Source organism: Lactuca saligna, chromosome 5 (assembly GCF_052625555.1).
Source record: "Lactuca saligna cultivar CGN05327 chromosome 5, ASM5262555v1, whole genome shotgun sequence".
Classification (NCBI taxonomy): Eukaryota; Viridiplantae; Streptophyta; class Magnoliopsida; order Asterales; family Asteraceae; genus Lactuca; species Lactuca saligna.
This window is the reverse complement of record NC_136421.1, coordinates 59331646-59349064: the sequence shown is the minus strand read 5'-3', so window position 1 is coordinate 59349064 and position 17419 is coordinate 59331646. Positions and strand designations below refer to the sequence as shown.

Sequence of the window (17419 nt, the reverse complement as noted above, 5' to 3'; positions counted from 1 at the left end):
GAGAAAGGAGTAAAAGACTAATTGGACTTAGTCAGAGTACCTACTTGGATAAGGTGTTGAATAGGTTCAACCTGCAAAATTCTAAGAAAGGAGATTTACTGATCCAATGCAATGCCAAAGTGAGTAGGACTCAGAGTCCAAGTACAGAGGCTGAGATAGCAGAAATGAGTCGATTATCGTATGCTTCCGTTGTAGGCTCGATCATGTATGCTATGACTTGTACCCGCCCTGATGTGGCCTTTGCTTTGAGCATGTTCAGCAGATATCAGGGGAACCCTGGCAAGGCTCATTGGACGGTGGTAAAGAACATTCTCAAGTACCAGTGGAGGACTAAGGATTGGATCCTTACCCTTGGTGGGAGTGATGACTTGAGAGTACTGGGGTATAGTGATGCTAGTTTTCAGACTGATAGGGATAACCTCCACTCTCAGTCGGGTTGGATCTTTACCCTAAATGGAGGGGCAATCTCTTGGAAGAGTTCTAAGCAGGAGACGGTGGCTTATTCGACTTGTGAATCAGAGTACATACCAGCAAGTGAAGCAGCGAAGGAGGCGATATGGCTAAAGAACTTCATCGGAGACCTTGGAGTTGTACCAGCTATTAAGGAGTCTATGGAGATTTTTTGTGACAGCAATAGTGCAGTTGCCTTAGCGAAGGAACAGAGAGATCATGGCAGATCCCGACACATTGATAGAAAATATCACTTCATAAGACACAAATGAGAACCCTGCAGATCCCCTTACAAAGGGACTGACTAGGGTTAAGCATTTGCAGCATGCGAGGCGCATCGGGCTGAAGGACGATATTAGTTTTACAGATTAGATTGCCTTTTCTGAAACTCGTAAAATGTAATCGACGTTTGATGATGAATAAAATTTGTGATTTATTTATAATTAAAGTGTTGCTATCATTGTCAATTGTTTACTATTGTTTCAGTTTTGCATGTTTTGACTGCCAGAATAATTAATTTATTTAAACCTCCACAATCGATCATACATTGGAAGTAGGTATGAATCAAGACTGTCATGAATTGGGTTTGTAGATGGCTAAAGGTGTTTAGACAGCAATTTTTGCTACAACGTTCATGAGTGCTCATAAGTTATGAGTATTGGAATAAACCCACGCTCACTTGTATCACTTCATGGAATTTATCTCGAGTGATCGTGAGACGATAATATCATATAGGTCTTCAAACCTAGAGATATGAGTTGTTAACTATGAGTTGGTTGTGCATTGATTGCACGTAAACGCATCAGTAACTTGATGTTATAAAACATGCCTTTGTGTACAATTCAACAAGTAGTAGAACAAGTAACTTGATGGCTAAAGGTGTTTAGACATAGCAATTTTTGCTACAACGTTCATGATTGCTCATAAGTTATGAGTATTGAAATAAACCCACGCTCACTTGTATCACTTCATGGAATTTATCTCGAGTGATCTTGAGACGATAATATCATATAGGTCTTCAAACCTAGAGATATGAGTTGTTACCTATGAGTTGGTTGTGCATTGATTGCACGTAAACGCATCAGTAACTTGATGTTATAAAACATGACTTTATGTACAATTCAACAAGTAGTAGAACAAGTATATGAGTCGAAGTTTATCTGTTCCTTCTAGAAATAGAAGCGATATCTGGGCCCCTCGATGATTTTGTGTTGACCCATGTACCAGGCCCGGTCAGAACTAAATTGATGTGTTCAATTAAGTTCTTTGTCAAACAAATCAGAAAACGAGAAACAACTATCGGACAATAAGTAAGACATTGTTCCATGTATTTTCCCGGCTGATGTCATGAGAATAGAGGACTGTATGATCACTTATCTAAAATGGCGCTTCATAGTTCAACAGAGTTTTCGAGAGCTACGATTGTTGGTTGGTTTCTGAAGTAATATAGGCAAATACAGTTATTAGACTTATCCAAGTAGCAGTCTATTGGATAAGGTGTCCAAGTCCATAACTTTATTGGTATACACTTGACCCGACCCGGCATGGTCCATTTGGGTTGCACTTCACCCAAAATATTTATGGATAATTTTATGAGAATTGTATACGTATGATTTATTAATATATTATAAGTTATAATATATTAATAAAAAGGCATGTTATTTAATTAGTTTTAATCTTGAATTAATTATGAATTAATTTAGTGATTAAAAGGAAGACTAATTAAATCATGGGCTATTACATTTATATGGTGTGGGCTAATACTCATTTGTTAATGGGCTAAGATTATATGGAAGTACATGGATGATCCATGGAACTTTTAACCCATGGATCCTTGGAAAGGAAAAGACATGGGTTATTAGGGTTTCACCCTAACCATGCACACTATATAAACAAGCTTATGTTGCATGAAATAGCACCCTAGAGTGTGTGTGTGTGTGTAAGGTGTGGCCGATTTCTAAGAGTGTGTATACTCTCTCATAAAGTTTTCCAAGTTTGTGGTGATTTGTGATTTCCATTTGAGGCATTCACATTATTGGTGCTTGGCTCTCAAACTCCAAGGAATCAACACTCAATCAAAAGGTATGTAATTCATCTAGTTCCTTTTATGTTTAAAAGTTCCCCACGCCATGCTAGATAATTTATAAACCTTGGAAAACAAATTTTGCATGTATTTAGACAAACATAGATCCAAGGTTTATTAGGGTTGCATGTACACTTAGGAAGTGTTAGAATGCTCAAAACCCAACACCATCTTCATCCGACTCGCCGAGTTCATCCTTGAACTCGTCGAGTTCATCTCTCTCATAAGGATGTGTTCGGTCTATGACTCGCCTAGTTATATGAACAACTCGTCGAGTCCATCTTCAAATATTGGGAGATTGCCTTGGACTCGCCGAGTTTGCTCAAACACTCGTCGAGTCCCATGATTCCCAGGTCCCTTATGAGCCTAAACAACTGAGGGACCTTCCATCCTATCATCTGACCCATCTACAAAAAGGATTTGGTGGTCATTACGCCCTGACTCGCTGAGTCCTAAGAACGACTCGTCGAGTCCATCCTTGACCATTACTATACAGTCAATTTAAATGGGTCTTAACACACCAAAACCATAGATCTGGCCTCCTAATGTCCATTTTTCACTTAAGTTTCGAACATGGTATATATGTATGGGGTCTTTGGCTCAAAAAGACATAAAAGATGGTCTAAGAGATGCATGGGGTGTTTATGGCAACTAAGTGGGCACTTTTATGCCATAAAGACCCCCAATAGCCCTAGATCTAAAGCACAAACTCACTTCTTATACCAAATCCCGAATGCATCCTCAATAGGGCTTAGAAGGATGTAGAAAAGGTCCAAAATCAAGATCCAAGCAATGAATAGACAAAGTTTCAGATTCATACCTCAAATAAGCTGGAAATGAGCTTAAAACTCTGGATCTTCTTGTTTCCCCTTGATCTCACAAGTCTCTTTCTCCTCTTCAAGCTTCAATCACACAAAAATAACACCACAAGGCTCAATAACACACAAAAACAGCTAGGGTTTCGAGTTAGGGTTTGCTCTGGACGATAGGGGATGAGTTGGGGCATTATAATGTGTTTAAATAGGGTGCAAACCCTCAATTTAGGGTTTCAATCAAAAGTGCTATGAATATGACCGAGTTTGGCTGGCAAATCCAGCCTATATGCCATTTTGCCCACCAGGGCTACAACCCAGAAGGGTCCAATATACTAGAGGCCTAGCTTGCCCTGCTTCCTGAATCGAATGACACCCTTCCAAGGCGACACTTTTAGGAGCACTATATCCTCGACCTGGAACTCCAGGTTCGATCGACACTTGTCGTCATAACTTTTCTGCCGACTCTGAGCAGTCTGAAGCCTGCTCCGAACCTGTTGGATCCTCTTCGTAGTCTTGAGTACCACTTCGGTACTCCCCATGACTCTCTAACCAACCTCACCCAGCATATCGGGGTCCTGCATTTCCTCCCATACAAAATCTCGAAAGGGGGACGGTCAATACCCGCATGATAGTTGTTATTATAGGAGAACTTCGCCAAGGGAAGGTAAGTATCCCAACTTCTTCCGAAATCTAAAACACATGCCTGCAGCATATCCTCCAAGGTCTGGATGGTCCGCTCGCTCTGACCATCCGTTTGCGGGTGAAAGGTGGTGCTAAAGTGCAGACGAGTACCCAGCTCATCATGAAACTTCTTCCAGAACCTGGAAGTGAACCATACATCCCTGTCGGAAATCACTAAAACTTGCACCCCGTGTCGTGCCATTGCCTCCTTGATATAGATGTCAGCCAACTTTTCGGCCAAAATGCTCTACTAAATCGGAATAAAATGGGCGCTCTTGGTCAATCGATCAATGATAATCCAAATCTAATCCACTCCACGTGCGGTCCTAGGAAGCTTCGTGATAAAATCCATAGTAATACCCTCCCACTTCCACAGCGGGATATCCAATGGTTGGACGTTGTCGTGGGGTCTCTGGTGCTCAGCCTTAACCTTCCCTCAGGTTAGGCACCTTTCCACAAACCAAGCTACGTCCCTCTTCATACAGGGCCACCAATAGTCAAGATGAATATCCCTGTACGTCTTCGTCGCCCCAGGATAGATAGAGAACCTAGATTTGTGCGCCTCCTCCATCAATACCTGGCGCACACATCCACGATATGGAACCCACACCCTATAGTGAAGAGTCAAAAATCCCCAACTATCATAGTCGAAGGAGGAAACCTGACCCACAATTCGCTCGCTCTTCCGATGTTCCTCCTTTATGGCCTCTTGCTGGGCCTCCTGAATCTGCTCCAACAGCGGAGTCACAACTGTCATTCTTAGACAGATGTCCCTGATCAGTGCTGCCTTGCGGCTAAGTGCATCGGCCACGACATTGGCCTTTCCTGGGTGGTAGAGGATCTCGCAATCATAATCATTTACCACATCAAGCCATCAGCACTACCTCATGTTCAAATTTGGCTAGTCCATGGGATACCTCATGCTCTTATTGTCTGTGTAAATGGTACAATGAACCCCATAGAGGTAATGGTGCCAAATCTTGAGGGAGAAAACAACAGCCCCCAGCTCCAAGTCATGCGTCGGATAGTTCGCCTCATGAGGCTTTAGCTGCCTCGAAGCGTAAGCAATAACATGCCCTCTCTGCATCAATATCGCACCCAAACCTGAGATGGACGCATCACAATATACTACAAAATCCTCCATGCCCTCTAGCAGGGCTAAGATTGGCGCCTCTTACAATCTCTATCTCAACGTTCCAAATGCGATCTGCTGCTCAGGCCCCCAGCGAAAGACCACGACTTTCCTCGTCAGTCGGGTCAGGGGAACGTCTATCTTGGAGAAGTCCTAAATAAATCTCCGATAGTAGCCAACCAGTCCCAGAAAGCTTTGAATCTCAGATGGAGACTTCAGAACCTGCCACCTCATCACAGCCTCCACCTTAGCCAGGTCAACCAAAATCCCGTTCTGGTTGACAAGGTGCTCAAGAACTGCACCTCGCGCAACCAGAACTCATACTTGGAGAACTTAGCATACTAGCTCTCCCTCCTCAGAGTATCTAGAACCTCCCGCAAGTGATCTTCATGCTGCTCTCGCATCTTGGAATAAACCAAGATGTCATCGATGAAAACTATCACAGTCCGATCCAACATCGGTCTGCACACATGGTTCATGAGAACCATGAATGTGTCAGGAGCATTGGTGAGCCCGAAGGGCATCACCACAAACTCATAATGACCATAACACGTTTGAAAGGCAGTCTTTTGCATATCCTCCTCTTTGACCCTCATCTGATGATATCCTGAACGCAAATCGATCTTGGAGAACCAAGATGCTCCATGTAGCTGGTCAAAGAGGTCATCAATCCTCGAAAGTGGGTAACGGTTCTTCACCATTACCTTATTCAGCTCCCGATAATCTATACACATCCGATGTGACCCATCCTTCTTCTTCACAAATAAAATCGAGGCTCCCCAAGGTGAACTGCTCGGTCTAATGAATCCATTGCCTAATAGCTCCTGCAGCTGTATGGACAGCTCCTGCGTCTCAGGAGAAGACAACTGATATGGTGCCTTGGTTATCGAAGTCGCACCAGGGACTAGGTCGATCCTGAATTCTACCTGTCTCTCTGGAGGTATTCCAGGCAACTCATCGGGGAATTTATCCTCGCACTCTCGTACTACTAGCACATCGCCCACTATCTCCTTACCCGCCTCCCAGGTATCCATAACATAGGCAACATATCCTGCGCAAACCTACTAAAGATAGCGCCTAGCCCTCGCTGCTGAACATAAAGTTGGTCCTTATTGTGGCCTCTCGCCCTGAATCACCAGCTCTCCCCCACTTGGGATCCTAACCCGCACCAACTGTTGCGCGCAGTCAATCATCGCCCCATAGGGGCTTAGCCAATCCATACCTATAATAACCTTGTTCCCCCGCAAAGGTATGGGAACCAAGTCTACCAGGTAACGCTCCTCGAATAATCTCAAAACACAATCCCTGAAAACCTCTGATGCTCGTACTAACCGGTCGTCCGCAATCTCGACCTCTAGAAGGCAGTCCAACATGCCCGAGGACTCAGGAAACTTCTTGTTAAGCGCAAGAGAGACAAACGATCGGGTAGCACCCGAATCAAACAACACCTGAACTGGGATGACGGTCACATGGAACGATCCTAAATAGAGCATACATATATCATATCAAAATCACAGCAACATAACATAAAAGAGCAAAGAGAAGAAATCATACACGTCACCACATCGGGTGCGGTGCGTGACTCCTCGGCTGTCAGCTGAAATGCTCTGCTTCGCACCACTGGATCCGCTATCTAGACCTTCCAGCCATCCGCCACTCGTGTTGTCGTTGGATTTGGCGCCGCCAATGGCGCTGCTGCTGAAAATCTAAGGCAGTTGTCCTTCTTATGGACCCTCTGATTGCAATGCAAGCAAATTAGGTCTGACGTCTGAACCGTGGGGATGGGGGTAGTACAATCCCTGCCAAAGTGCCATGTCTTGCCACACTTGTAGAAGCCCAAAGATCCTGCTCTACAAGCTCCCTCATGCGGCCTGCCGCATTTCCTGCAGCGGCTCTAGCCCGGCTTGCCCTTCGACCTAACGTCAGATCCCTTAGGTTTATTCCCTGAAACTCCCGTAACCTGCTTAGTCTCTGCCTTCCTCTTCCTAGGGTGCTCCAAATCAATCTCCCTCTCTCGCGCCCTGGCAATCATGGACACTAGGGTCGGGCAAGCTGAATAACTAACATGCTCCCGAATATCAACCCTCAACATATCATGGTAGCGGGTCTTCCGCATCTCCTCGTCCCCGCCATACTGAGGTACCAACAAGGCCCTCTCCCTGAACTTGGCAGTGATCTACGCCACTGTCTCAGTCGTCTGTCTCATATCAAGAAACTCTCTGGCCAGCTGCTGAAGCTCCAAAGATGGCGCAAACTCCGCCCTGAACCGGGTCACAAAATCTGACCAAGTCATAGTCCTTGAGGACAGTGTACGCATACCCGTCTGTCCAGACGCCCAATCACTCCTGAATGTCCGGAGGCGATCCACCATCAGCTCAATAATCCCCTCCTTGATCGACCCAAAAATGACTGGGGTCGCCTCAAGGATACCTCTCGTGATCTCAGACACGATGAACTCGCGTAGCCCGTCATCAACCTGCTTGGACCCTGCACCCGAGCCTGATCCTGATCCAGATCCTGAACCTCCTGCTCTATGTTGTGTGACCACCATACACGTAAATGTTAGGATCATACATACTCTCGAGAGGTCTCACACACTCCCCAAGTTTCCTGGTTCCATCTCAACCCTCCTTAACTCGAGTACGGATCCTCTGCTTTCTGTAGTACGGGCGCATACTACCTTCCACATCTATCCGTACTTTCCTCAAGGATTGCCTCAACTTCAACAAGTCCCTTAACCATTACCCATTTCCAACTAATCTCATCCTAAGCTTTCCTAGGGCACCTTCCGACCTACTCTACACCATCAACTACATTACCGGTCCCTACCACCCTTCTCTAACTATCTTGCAAATATTGTTACATATCCGCTCACTAGTTAGTTAAAGTTGGCCAGAACCCCTATAGCACAAAGCAAGCAGCATTCGTGCATTCAGTAACCAAATCAAGCATAACCTAATCATGCTATCCTACTGCTGATTAGACAGCCCTAGCATACAGCTCATACAACAGGCATACAAGGCATTCTTCTTAGATCCTTAGCCCTATTCTAGCATCCAATTCTTAGAATCATGTCATAAACATAACAAGTATGGATATCTTGGGGGAAACTTACTTGAGCTCGGTCGGTCGCACGCATTACACACCTTGTTCTTTTTCCAAAAATTCTTTAGCTCAATTTTAGAAAACTGTTTTCTTGTGAAAATCTTTTAATCCCTTGGTTTGAGTCCAGACACCCCCGAAGGTGTGTCCGAATCCCTCAAACCAATGCTCTGATACCAACTTGTAACATCCTAAATTTCGGGGCCAAAAATTTTGTTTTTAATTAAGTAAGTTGTAACAGAGTTTACCAAACATTACCAATTGTCTTATCAATTATAAAAACATAACAACGTTTCTCAAGACCATATCATCAAAGTAATAAAATCATAGTACAATCCCAGAAAACGCAAGGCGGAAATTAAATGTGTGTGTGATGCGCTGCTACGCCGCCGGCTCCTTCCCCTTGGATGAAGAGGTACCTGAAACCAAAACTGAAATTGTAAGCACAAAGTTTAGTGAGTTTCACTATCATACGACATACTAAAACAACATGCATATTGTCGGGCAATTCTATGGTGCCCGACCTACCTATGTCAAGCCATTATGGGGTGCTAACCTACCCATGTCAAGCCATTATAGGGTGCTGACCTACCCATGTCAGACTATTCTGGGGTACTGACCTACCCTCCGGTCTATCTCAACCGAACATGGGGACTATTTCACCCCCTACCGCTAGCATATAATATCATATCATAATCATGTTGTCAGACATATATCGGGTGTCCGACCTACCCGTTGGTCCTAGCAACCGAATTAAGGACTAGTCTCCTCCATCTGATACTATCTTACATAACATAGCGTACTAGCATACACACATATCAAGCAATAACAAACCAGAAAATTATCACAAAGACAATTATCTCAACTAGACAGCTCTTAGTGGGCCGGCCTTGGTGCCTTAGACCTATTTCTACTGGAAGGTAACTTACATGAATGTCGTGTAGTGTCTGAACTGACCTCGGTGTGAAATTTAACTCTCCTTGACTCCTCAATCCCTACACGACAACCCTTCTAAGTTATCAATTTGAATATGCAACCCCAACCGGGGTCAACTCAATTCAGTCAAAGTCAACATCCAGTTGACCTGACTCGCCGAGTTGGTCTACCAACTTGTCGATCGAGTCTATACTCCTCTTATCCAAACCAACCTCCGACTCTACTCGTCGAGTCTAGCAAGAACTCAGCGGGTTTCCTTTAATCATACCATCGGGAACATCTTCATCCGACTCACCGAGTTCATCTCGCTCATAAGAATGTGTCCAGTCTATGACTCGTCGAGTTGTATAAACAACTCGTCAAGTCCATCTTCAAAGATTCAGAGATTGCATTGGACTCGTCGAGTTTGCTCAAACATTCGTCGAGTCCCATGATTCTCAGGTCCCTTATGAGCCTAAACAACTGAGGGACCTTCCATCCTATCATCTGATCCATCTATAGAAAGGATTTGGTGGTCATTACGCCCTGACTCGTCGAGTCCATCCTTGACCATTACTATACAGTTGATTTAAATGGGTCTTAACACACCAAAACCATAGATTTGGCCTCCTAATGTCCATTTTTCACGTAAAGTTTCAAACTTGGTGTACATGCATGGGGTCTTTGGCTCAAAAAGCCATAAAAGATTGTCTTCAAGATGTATGGGGTGTTTATGGCAACAAAGTGGGCACCTTTATGCCATAAAGACCCCCAATAGCCCTAGATCTGAAGCACAAACTCACTTCTTATACCAAATCCCGAATGCATCCTCACTAGGGCTTAAAAGGATGTAGAAAAGGTCCAAAATCAAGATCCAAGCAATGAATAGACAAATTTTCAGCTTCATACCTCAAATAAGCTGGAAATGAGCTTAAAACTCTGGATCTTCTTGTTTCCCCTTGATCTCACAAGTCTCCTTCTCCTCTTCAAGCTTCATTCACACAAAAATAACACCACAAGGCTCAAGAACACACAAAAACGGCTAGGGTTTCGAGTTAGGGTTTGCTCTGGACGATGGGGGCTGAGTTGGGGCGTTATAATGTGTTTAAATAGAGTGCAAACCCTCAATTTAGGGTTTCACTCAAATAGCATCTATTAGCCGAGTCAGTCTCCCGAATCGTCGAGTAGATCACTTAAATTTCCCGCGGATCACGACCTTACTCGACAAGTTATGCCTCCAACTCCTCAAGTCCCAGAGGAAAACATAAGAAATACTTGAATTGAATGCATACTAGGGATTAGGTGTTACATTAACATAAAGCTCTGTTGGTGGTGGAAAATTTTACTGGTAAGAGAAAGCTTTCTTGGTGGAGGAAAGCTATATTGGTGAGAGAAAGCTCTGTTTGGTGCCAATCTAAAATTGATTTTTTTTTTACTATGTAATAAATCTAAAATTGAAATCTGTTTTAAGTTTGATTTTTTTTCTTGTTGATGCCAATTGTTTCTTGTATCACTACTATGTCTTTGATTTTTCCTTTTTACTATTAGTTTGATGAAAGAGTCGGCAATTCTCTTTGATTGATTCTCCTAGTCACCAATATGTTAAGTGGTGCTAGAATGCAACAATCATGTACATATGTGTATTTTGTCTAAGTTATAATGGATTTGTTTTTGCTTTTGAGTCTTATACGTAAATTCATAGTGGATACCCTAGTTTTCCCATGATTAATTGGAAAATAGAGATGTAGTTGTTACTTGTGAGTTGTGACAGCATATGGATGGTCATATGTGTCTATATGTAACGCATTTTAATTTAGACTTTAACTGTTTAATTATATATGTAATACGTTACCATGCTAAACTTTTTATTATTGACTTCATACATGTTTTTTTTTTTTACTAATGAAGTTGAAGCATTGTGACTTTTTCCCTAATGTCAACTCACAAACCGAATGCTGAGAAGCTGGAAGATATGGACTCAAATGGAAAAATCTATGTATTTCTATTAAGTTGCACTCAGGAAAACTAAGAGCTGTTCATTAGGTGTTATCTCGCTACTGCCCTATCGGATGTCACCGTCTAAAGCACCAAACCGCTGTTCAAAAAAAAAATTGTCTTTTTCTACTTTAATAATTTTTGGAAAACTTTTATATAAAAATATGTTAATGAATTATAGAAAACATAAATGTTACGTTCATCAAGTGTATACCACACCAAGATTTTTATAACTTTGTCTTTTTTTATTATTATTAGTATCTTTAAGTAACAATTTGAAACAAAGGAGCAAGACAATCAAACCCGTTTCCATTTTAATTACCCAAACATGTAGCCAAAAGTCATAATAGCAATATCAATAGAAATAGAAATACTTTTCTCCTCATGCAATTAACCAAAGTGACAGATGGCAGCCACCTATTGGACTTCAGTAATAAGGCATATAACGCGATGGCCTCCTGAACCTCGGAACCTTCCTGCAACAAATTACCATAAAGTTTGCTACCAAGACAAGACATTTTGTTTAAGAGTAAATTACACGAATGGTCCCTACAGTTTAGGATAATTTACATGTTTGGTCCTTAACTTATTTTTTTAACTCGAAAGATCTCCACTGTTTGTTTTTGTTACGCCTTTGGTTCCTGTCTTACCTAAAAACACTATTTTACCCGTAATTTTTTAATTTATTTCAATAACCCCAACCCCAACCCCAACCCCTCACCTTACCTACCCTACCCTACCCTACCCTATCCCACCATTTTCCCCTATTTAAATAAGTCTTTGGACAGGGACCAAATGCAGGAAGGACCAAACACGTAACAAAAACAAATAGTAGGGACCTCCCGAGTTAAAAATGATAAGTTAGGGACCAAACACGCAAATTACCCCAACTGTAGGGACCGTTTGTGTAATTTACTCTTTGTTTAATTTATAGAAGAAATGAATAATAAACAAATAAATGAGTGAAGCTAACCCGTATCCATAAGGTGAGTAGAAATAAGGAGGAACATATGGCCTCCTGAATCCTCTGTATCCCATGTAACCATTGAAACGCCTCCCACGAAACTGCTTCATTCCAGGGACATTTGTCCTTTTAGCCATCACCTGTGTAAGGTAGAGGTGGGGGCATTTTCGTCATTTTGACAATTTTACGAAAATGATGGATTTAACAAAATTGGAAAGGGTATTTTCGTCATTTTGAGTTTATTACCTTGAGTTGTCTGCCATGTAGCTCAGATTCATTAAGGGAAAGAGCCTCTTGAACAGCTTCAACTTCAAGAAACTCCACATAAGCAAAACCCTTTGGTTGACCAAATTTATCAGTAAGAATAGTCACTCTGTTTACAGTGCCACAAGTCTGAAAATGCTGCTGAACTTCTTCAGGGGTACAAGCGTAATCTACCTGCAAAACCCAAATTTTTTTTTTAAGTATAAACTATGAATAAATACATGAACACTAGCAGGGTAAATGAGTAAATCATATGTAATCTGATGAGAAATGAGTGTATGAATATGGGATCAAACTTCAAACTCTTAATATGTTAATATAATTAGTAAGGACAATATTGTACTTTGAATTGTTAGAAAAAGAAAAGAGAATTTAGTTTAAGTGACAAAAATGTATATCATATGTAGTGATTGCAAACCCCTCACCACTTTGACTCAGTGAGTCAGTTCTAGGACTATTTTGGCAGCATCACCATCCACCTTCCACAGCAGCAATGAAGCTTCACCTTGACTCACTGACACAGTTCAAGTGTTCAACTCACCACTTCGACTCGGTTCTTGTTCTCTTGGGGTTTTGGATTGTGCTGTGTTTCCGTATATCCTAACCACATTTTATGTGAACTTTTCATAATTTCTTTTCATGTATTACCTTTTTTTCTTATTCTTTTTTTTTCTCAAAATATCCACTTTCAAACTCTTTTTTTCTGTTTTTTTCTTTTTTCTCTGTTCTTTTTTTCAGGGAAGGATGTGTAGTATGCTTTTTTTTCTTGTTTCTTTTTTTTTTTTTTACTTTTTTCATCCCTATACTACAGCTTTTATATTACACAGACTTCCAAACATGGAGATTGATTGTGGTAAAAGAAAGCTTAAGCACACACGGACAACTTCCATGTTGATCAATGGTAAAAAGAAAAACTCTGGTGCTATAGAGAAATTTGAATCGCCCTGTGATCAGGCAGATAAAAGTTAAATATATCAAAAGCACAATGAGAAGCATCCTAACAAGCCAAAAAAAAAATAAAAAAAGAGGTAATCACTAATGAACTTGATGATGAGTATAAATAAAAGGCTTGTTGTATCAAAATTTTAGCCTGAATAATGGCACAAGCAAAAAAAAGTTGTATTTTTCTTTTGCAAATCCTTAGAACACCAACGCGTAAGGGAAACAGAAAGGTCAACAAGAAGATAAATGGCAAACTCCATGAATAGGTATTAAAAAGTAGCCTAACATGAACTGGGATCCTATGTCAAAAACATCTAGACAGATTCATATCTCTAATGAAACTCCTTGGTGGAGCTCGCTCATGAATTGCAGGAAGAATAACCTTTTTTAGAAGCAGAGGTGAAAAAGAAGAAGTAAAAAGTACACAGGGGAGTACAAAGTAAGATTAAACTTCATGGATAAGTGTCAAAAATGAGAAATTGGATAAAATATGATTTTGATACTTACATTGCCAACAAATATCGACCTTGTATCTACCTCTTCCTTGCTTGCTTGGCTAGCAGCTGCACCAGCAGGATCTGTAGATAACCAGAATCAAATAGGTCAGAATTTCGATAAATTGATCACAAAAATATAGAAATACAATTGCGATAACAAGGCCTTTGTACTGGATACTAAATCAGTACATATATTTCATTTGGGTACACAGAACATTGTTCGAACACATTCATATACAAACGCGATTAAACACAATTACGATGTAGAGAAGTCAGATATGGACCTTGAACAGCACCCATTTCCTTTTCAACTTTGGCTTGCATTTCGCGTAGAGCTGCTGCTTCTTCTTCCATCTCTTTCAACCGTTTCTTCATCTCATCGAGTTCCTGAAGTGATTCCCGGAAAAAAGGTAAAGGGATTTTGGACAATAAACATAAATCAAATATTTAGGGTTAACGAATTTGAATCGATAAACCGATAAAAATAAAAACCTTAACGGCGTCATCGTCTGCAGTAGCCATCTCGACGTCGGCGTTATGCGGATCGACGTCTCCTTCCATTTCACCTACATCCGGGATGTCTCCTCCGTACACCTCGTGTTCTTCTTCCTCCAAAGCCATCTTCTCTCTCGCTCAGTCTCTCTTACCGATATTCGGCACAGTTGATGTGAGACGCGAGTATACCGTATAAGAAAAGACAAAAACCCAAAGTCACGCTTTCTGGGCTTTTTAGAATGAAATATACAAAAAGCCCAAACCGAGGAGTTAGGTTTGGTGTCACCTCACCAAATCTTAAATTTCTATTACGAATAAAAAATAAAAAATAATAACTTAAAAATGTTATATATATATATATATATATATATATATATATATATATATATATATATATATATATATATATATATATATATATATATATGGGAAAAGTGAATATACCCTTAAAGATATATAAGCTTAGGTACCCAAACTCATCATACTACGTCGTTTTGTATCATATATATATATATATATATATATATATATATATATATATATATATATATATATATATATATATATATATATATATATATATACGTTGTAATTGTCTAATGTTCTTATAATTCAACTTCTAACTTGATTTCATTCAAAGATTTTTATAAATTTCACATTTATTTTCCTCTTATATAATTTTCATTTTCAACTATAATATATATAGCCTAATTGATGTTCTTCAAAAAGATGTGATGTAAGAGGAAGATAATAATGAAATTTTAAAAATCTTGAAAATAAATCAATTTAAGGATTGAAGTTGAATAACATTATAATAAATATATCAAACAAAATGACGTATTATGGTGAGTTTGGATACCTAAGCTTATATACCCTTAAGGGTATATTCATTTTCCCTATATATATATATATATATATATATATATATATATATATATATATATATATATATATTCAGGTTTATTTGAGATCATGTTAATTTTATGAGATCGTGACCTAATCTAAATTAAATTTTAAAATACAAAATAAAAGAAAATCCAAAAAAAAAATAATTATTATTTTCGAAACTTTAATTACCTAAAAATAATAATAATTACTGTTTTTTTTTTTTTTTGAAAATTACGTGAAAAGTTCTAATAAAATATTACACTGTAAATATTCTAATGTGATTTTTAAAATATTAGAATTTTCTACTAGATTTGTCAGATATGTAGAATATTCTAATATTCTAGTAGAATATGTAAAAATATATTTTTTGTTTTTTTATTTTTTTGGAAAATATAAATTTCGAAAATAATATTTGAAAAAAAAAATCAAAAATTTTCAGTTATTTTGCATTTTAAAAATTATTTTTTTTATCTACTAAATGAGTGGTTAGGATTGCGTCTCACGGTCTCACAAAATTAGACCGCCTCATATGAACCTAACCATATATATATATATATATATATATATATATATATATATATATATATATATATATATATATATATATATATATATATATATATATATATATATATAATAAATGATATTTGATAAATCTTGAAATTTAAGAGGTACACAATATAAAATTCGATGTACAAACAAATAATATTTTATGGAATGTTGAAATCACCATTAATTTTTATCAAATTTGACCATAGTGAAATGAATAGTTGATTATGAAATTTAAAATTGTCAGTTTTTCTTTGATGTCAAAAATTAAGATTTTGTAATTTGGTAAGAATTAGTTTTGTCATCCAGAAAAGGCTTGCGGCGCAGCTTGTTTTGCTCGTTTGTCTTCCATCGATATGTATGAAACTTTATTGGTCGAATTATTAAAATAGGTAAAACTCTTGAATATAAAATTAAAAAAAATGAAAGAGTAATTGATTGAAATGTTTTGTTGCACAAGAATTGGTAAATTGAATTCTATTGTATATTATCAAATATTATGAAGGCTAATTATATCACAACGAATTGTTATTTCTTAAATTAAAAATTAAACCTCCAATTAAGATGTCATTTAGAAAAAGTTGATAAATGTAACCTTTGTTGATATTAGGAAGTAGTTAAGTTTTTATTGGTCAGCTTAAAAATAAATTGTTGTTAAGTTTTCATTAATCAGTATTACTCGAAATAATATCGTTGAAAGGGAAACGATGTCTTTTCAACACCATGTACAATTGATCTTTTTTCTCTCTAACATTGTTTAGAAAGAACGATTGATCCTTTTGTGTTACAACATTATTGTTAAATGTATATTACAATAAATATTAATTTTTAAATCATTTTTCTATTTTATAATTGTACACTTTTACTAACATCATACTTTCTTCTCCATTTCTCATCTTTCACCGTTATCTCGTTTAGATTAGAGGGAGTGTTGGTGAGCTTAATATGTCATCATATATTTGTTTTTTAAAGCCACATAGTATTTTCCAATATATATAAATATATATATATATATATATATATGTATATATATGTATGTATGTATGTATATATATGAAACGACCCAAAAATACGACCCAAAAATTTTGTTTTTAATATAATCAAAACCGTAATCAGAGAATCATATAATAAACCATGCGTGATGTATTCCAATACATAATGATATACTGTGCGGAAGACTGTATCATACTACATCAAATCAAACAACTAAATCAATCCCAGGCTAAAGCTGAGGCGGTGGTGTGTGCGATGCCGTCATCCCGAGCTCTTCCCTTTGCTTGCTGAAGTACCTGAAACCAAAACTGAAACTGTAAGCACGAAGCTTAGTGAGCTCCCCCAGAATACCACATACCATACAATAACAATATCATATAAACACATATCGGGCCTTGCCCACTGCATCGGGACAAGCCCGGAAACTGCATCGGACCGAAGTCCGGAACTGACTGGGACCTTATCCCCTGCATCGGACCAAGGTCCGGAACTAACTGCATCGGACCGCAGTCCGGAACTGACTGGGACCCTGTCCCCTGCATCGGACCCAAGTCCGGAACTAACTGCATCGGACCGAAGTCCGGAACTGGCTGCATCGGACCGAAGTCCGGAACTGACTGCATCGGACCGAAGTCCGGAACTGAGCATAGCGTA

At 39.1% G+C, this 17419-nt stretch overlaps 1 protein-coding gene across 1 annotated transcript; it reads right to left on the bottom strand.

Moving 5' to 3' along the window:
* Positions 1-11464: 11464 nt before the first annotated feature.
* On the bottom strand, positions 11465-14522 carry LOC144997107 (RNA-binding (RRM/RBD/RNP motifs) family protein). Its single transcript, XM_078956936.1, has 6 exons — positions 14333-14522; positions 14125-14227; positions 13851-13921; positions 12384-12575; positions 12147-12277; positions 11465-11649 (listed from the first exon to the last, which is right to left on the bottom strand). The coding sequence occupies exons 1-6, from the start codon at positions 14459-14461 to the stop codon at positions 11601-11603; spliced, it is 675 nt and encodes a 224-aa protein (XP_078813062.1). The 5' UTR covers positions 14462-14522; the 3' UTR covers positions 11465-11600.
* Between the last annotated feature and the right edge of the window lie 2897 nt (positions 14523-17419).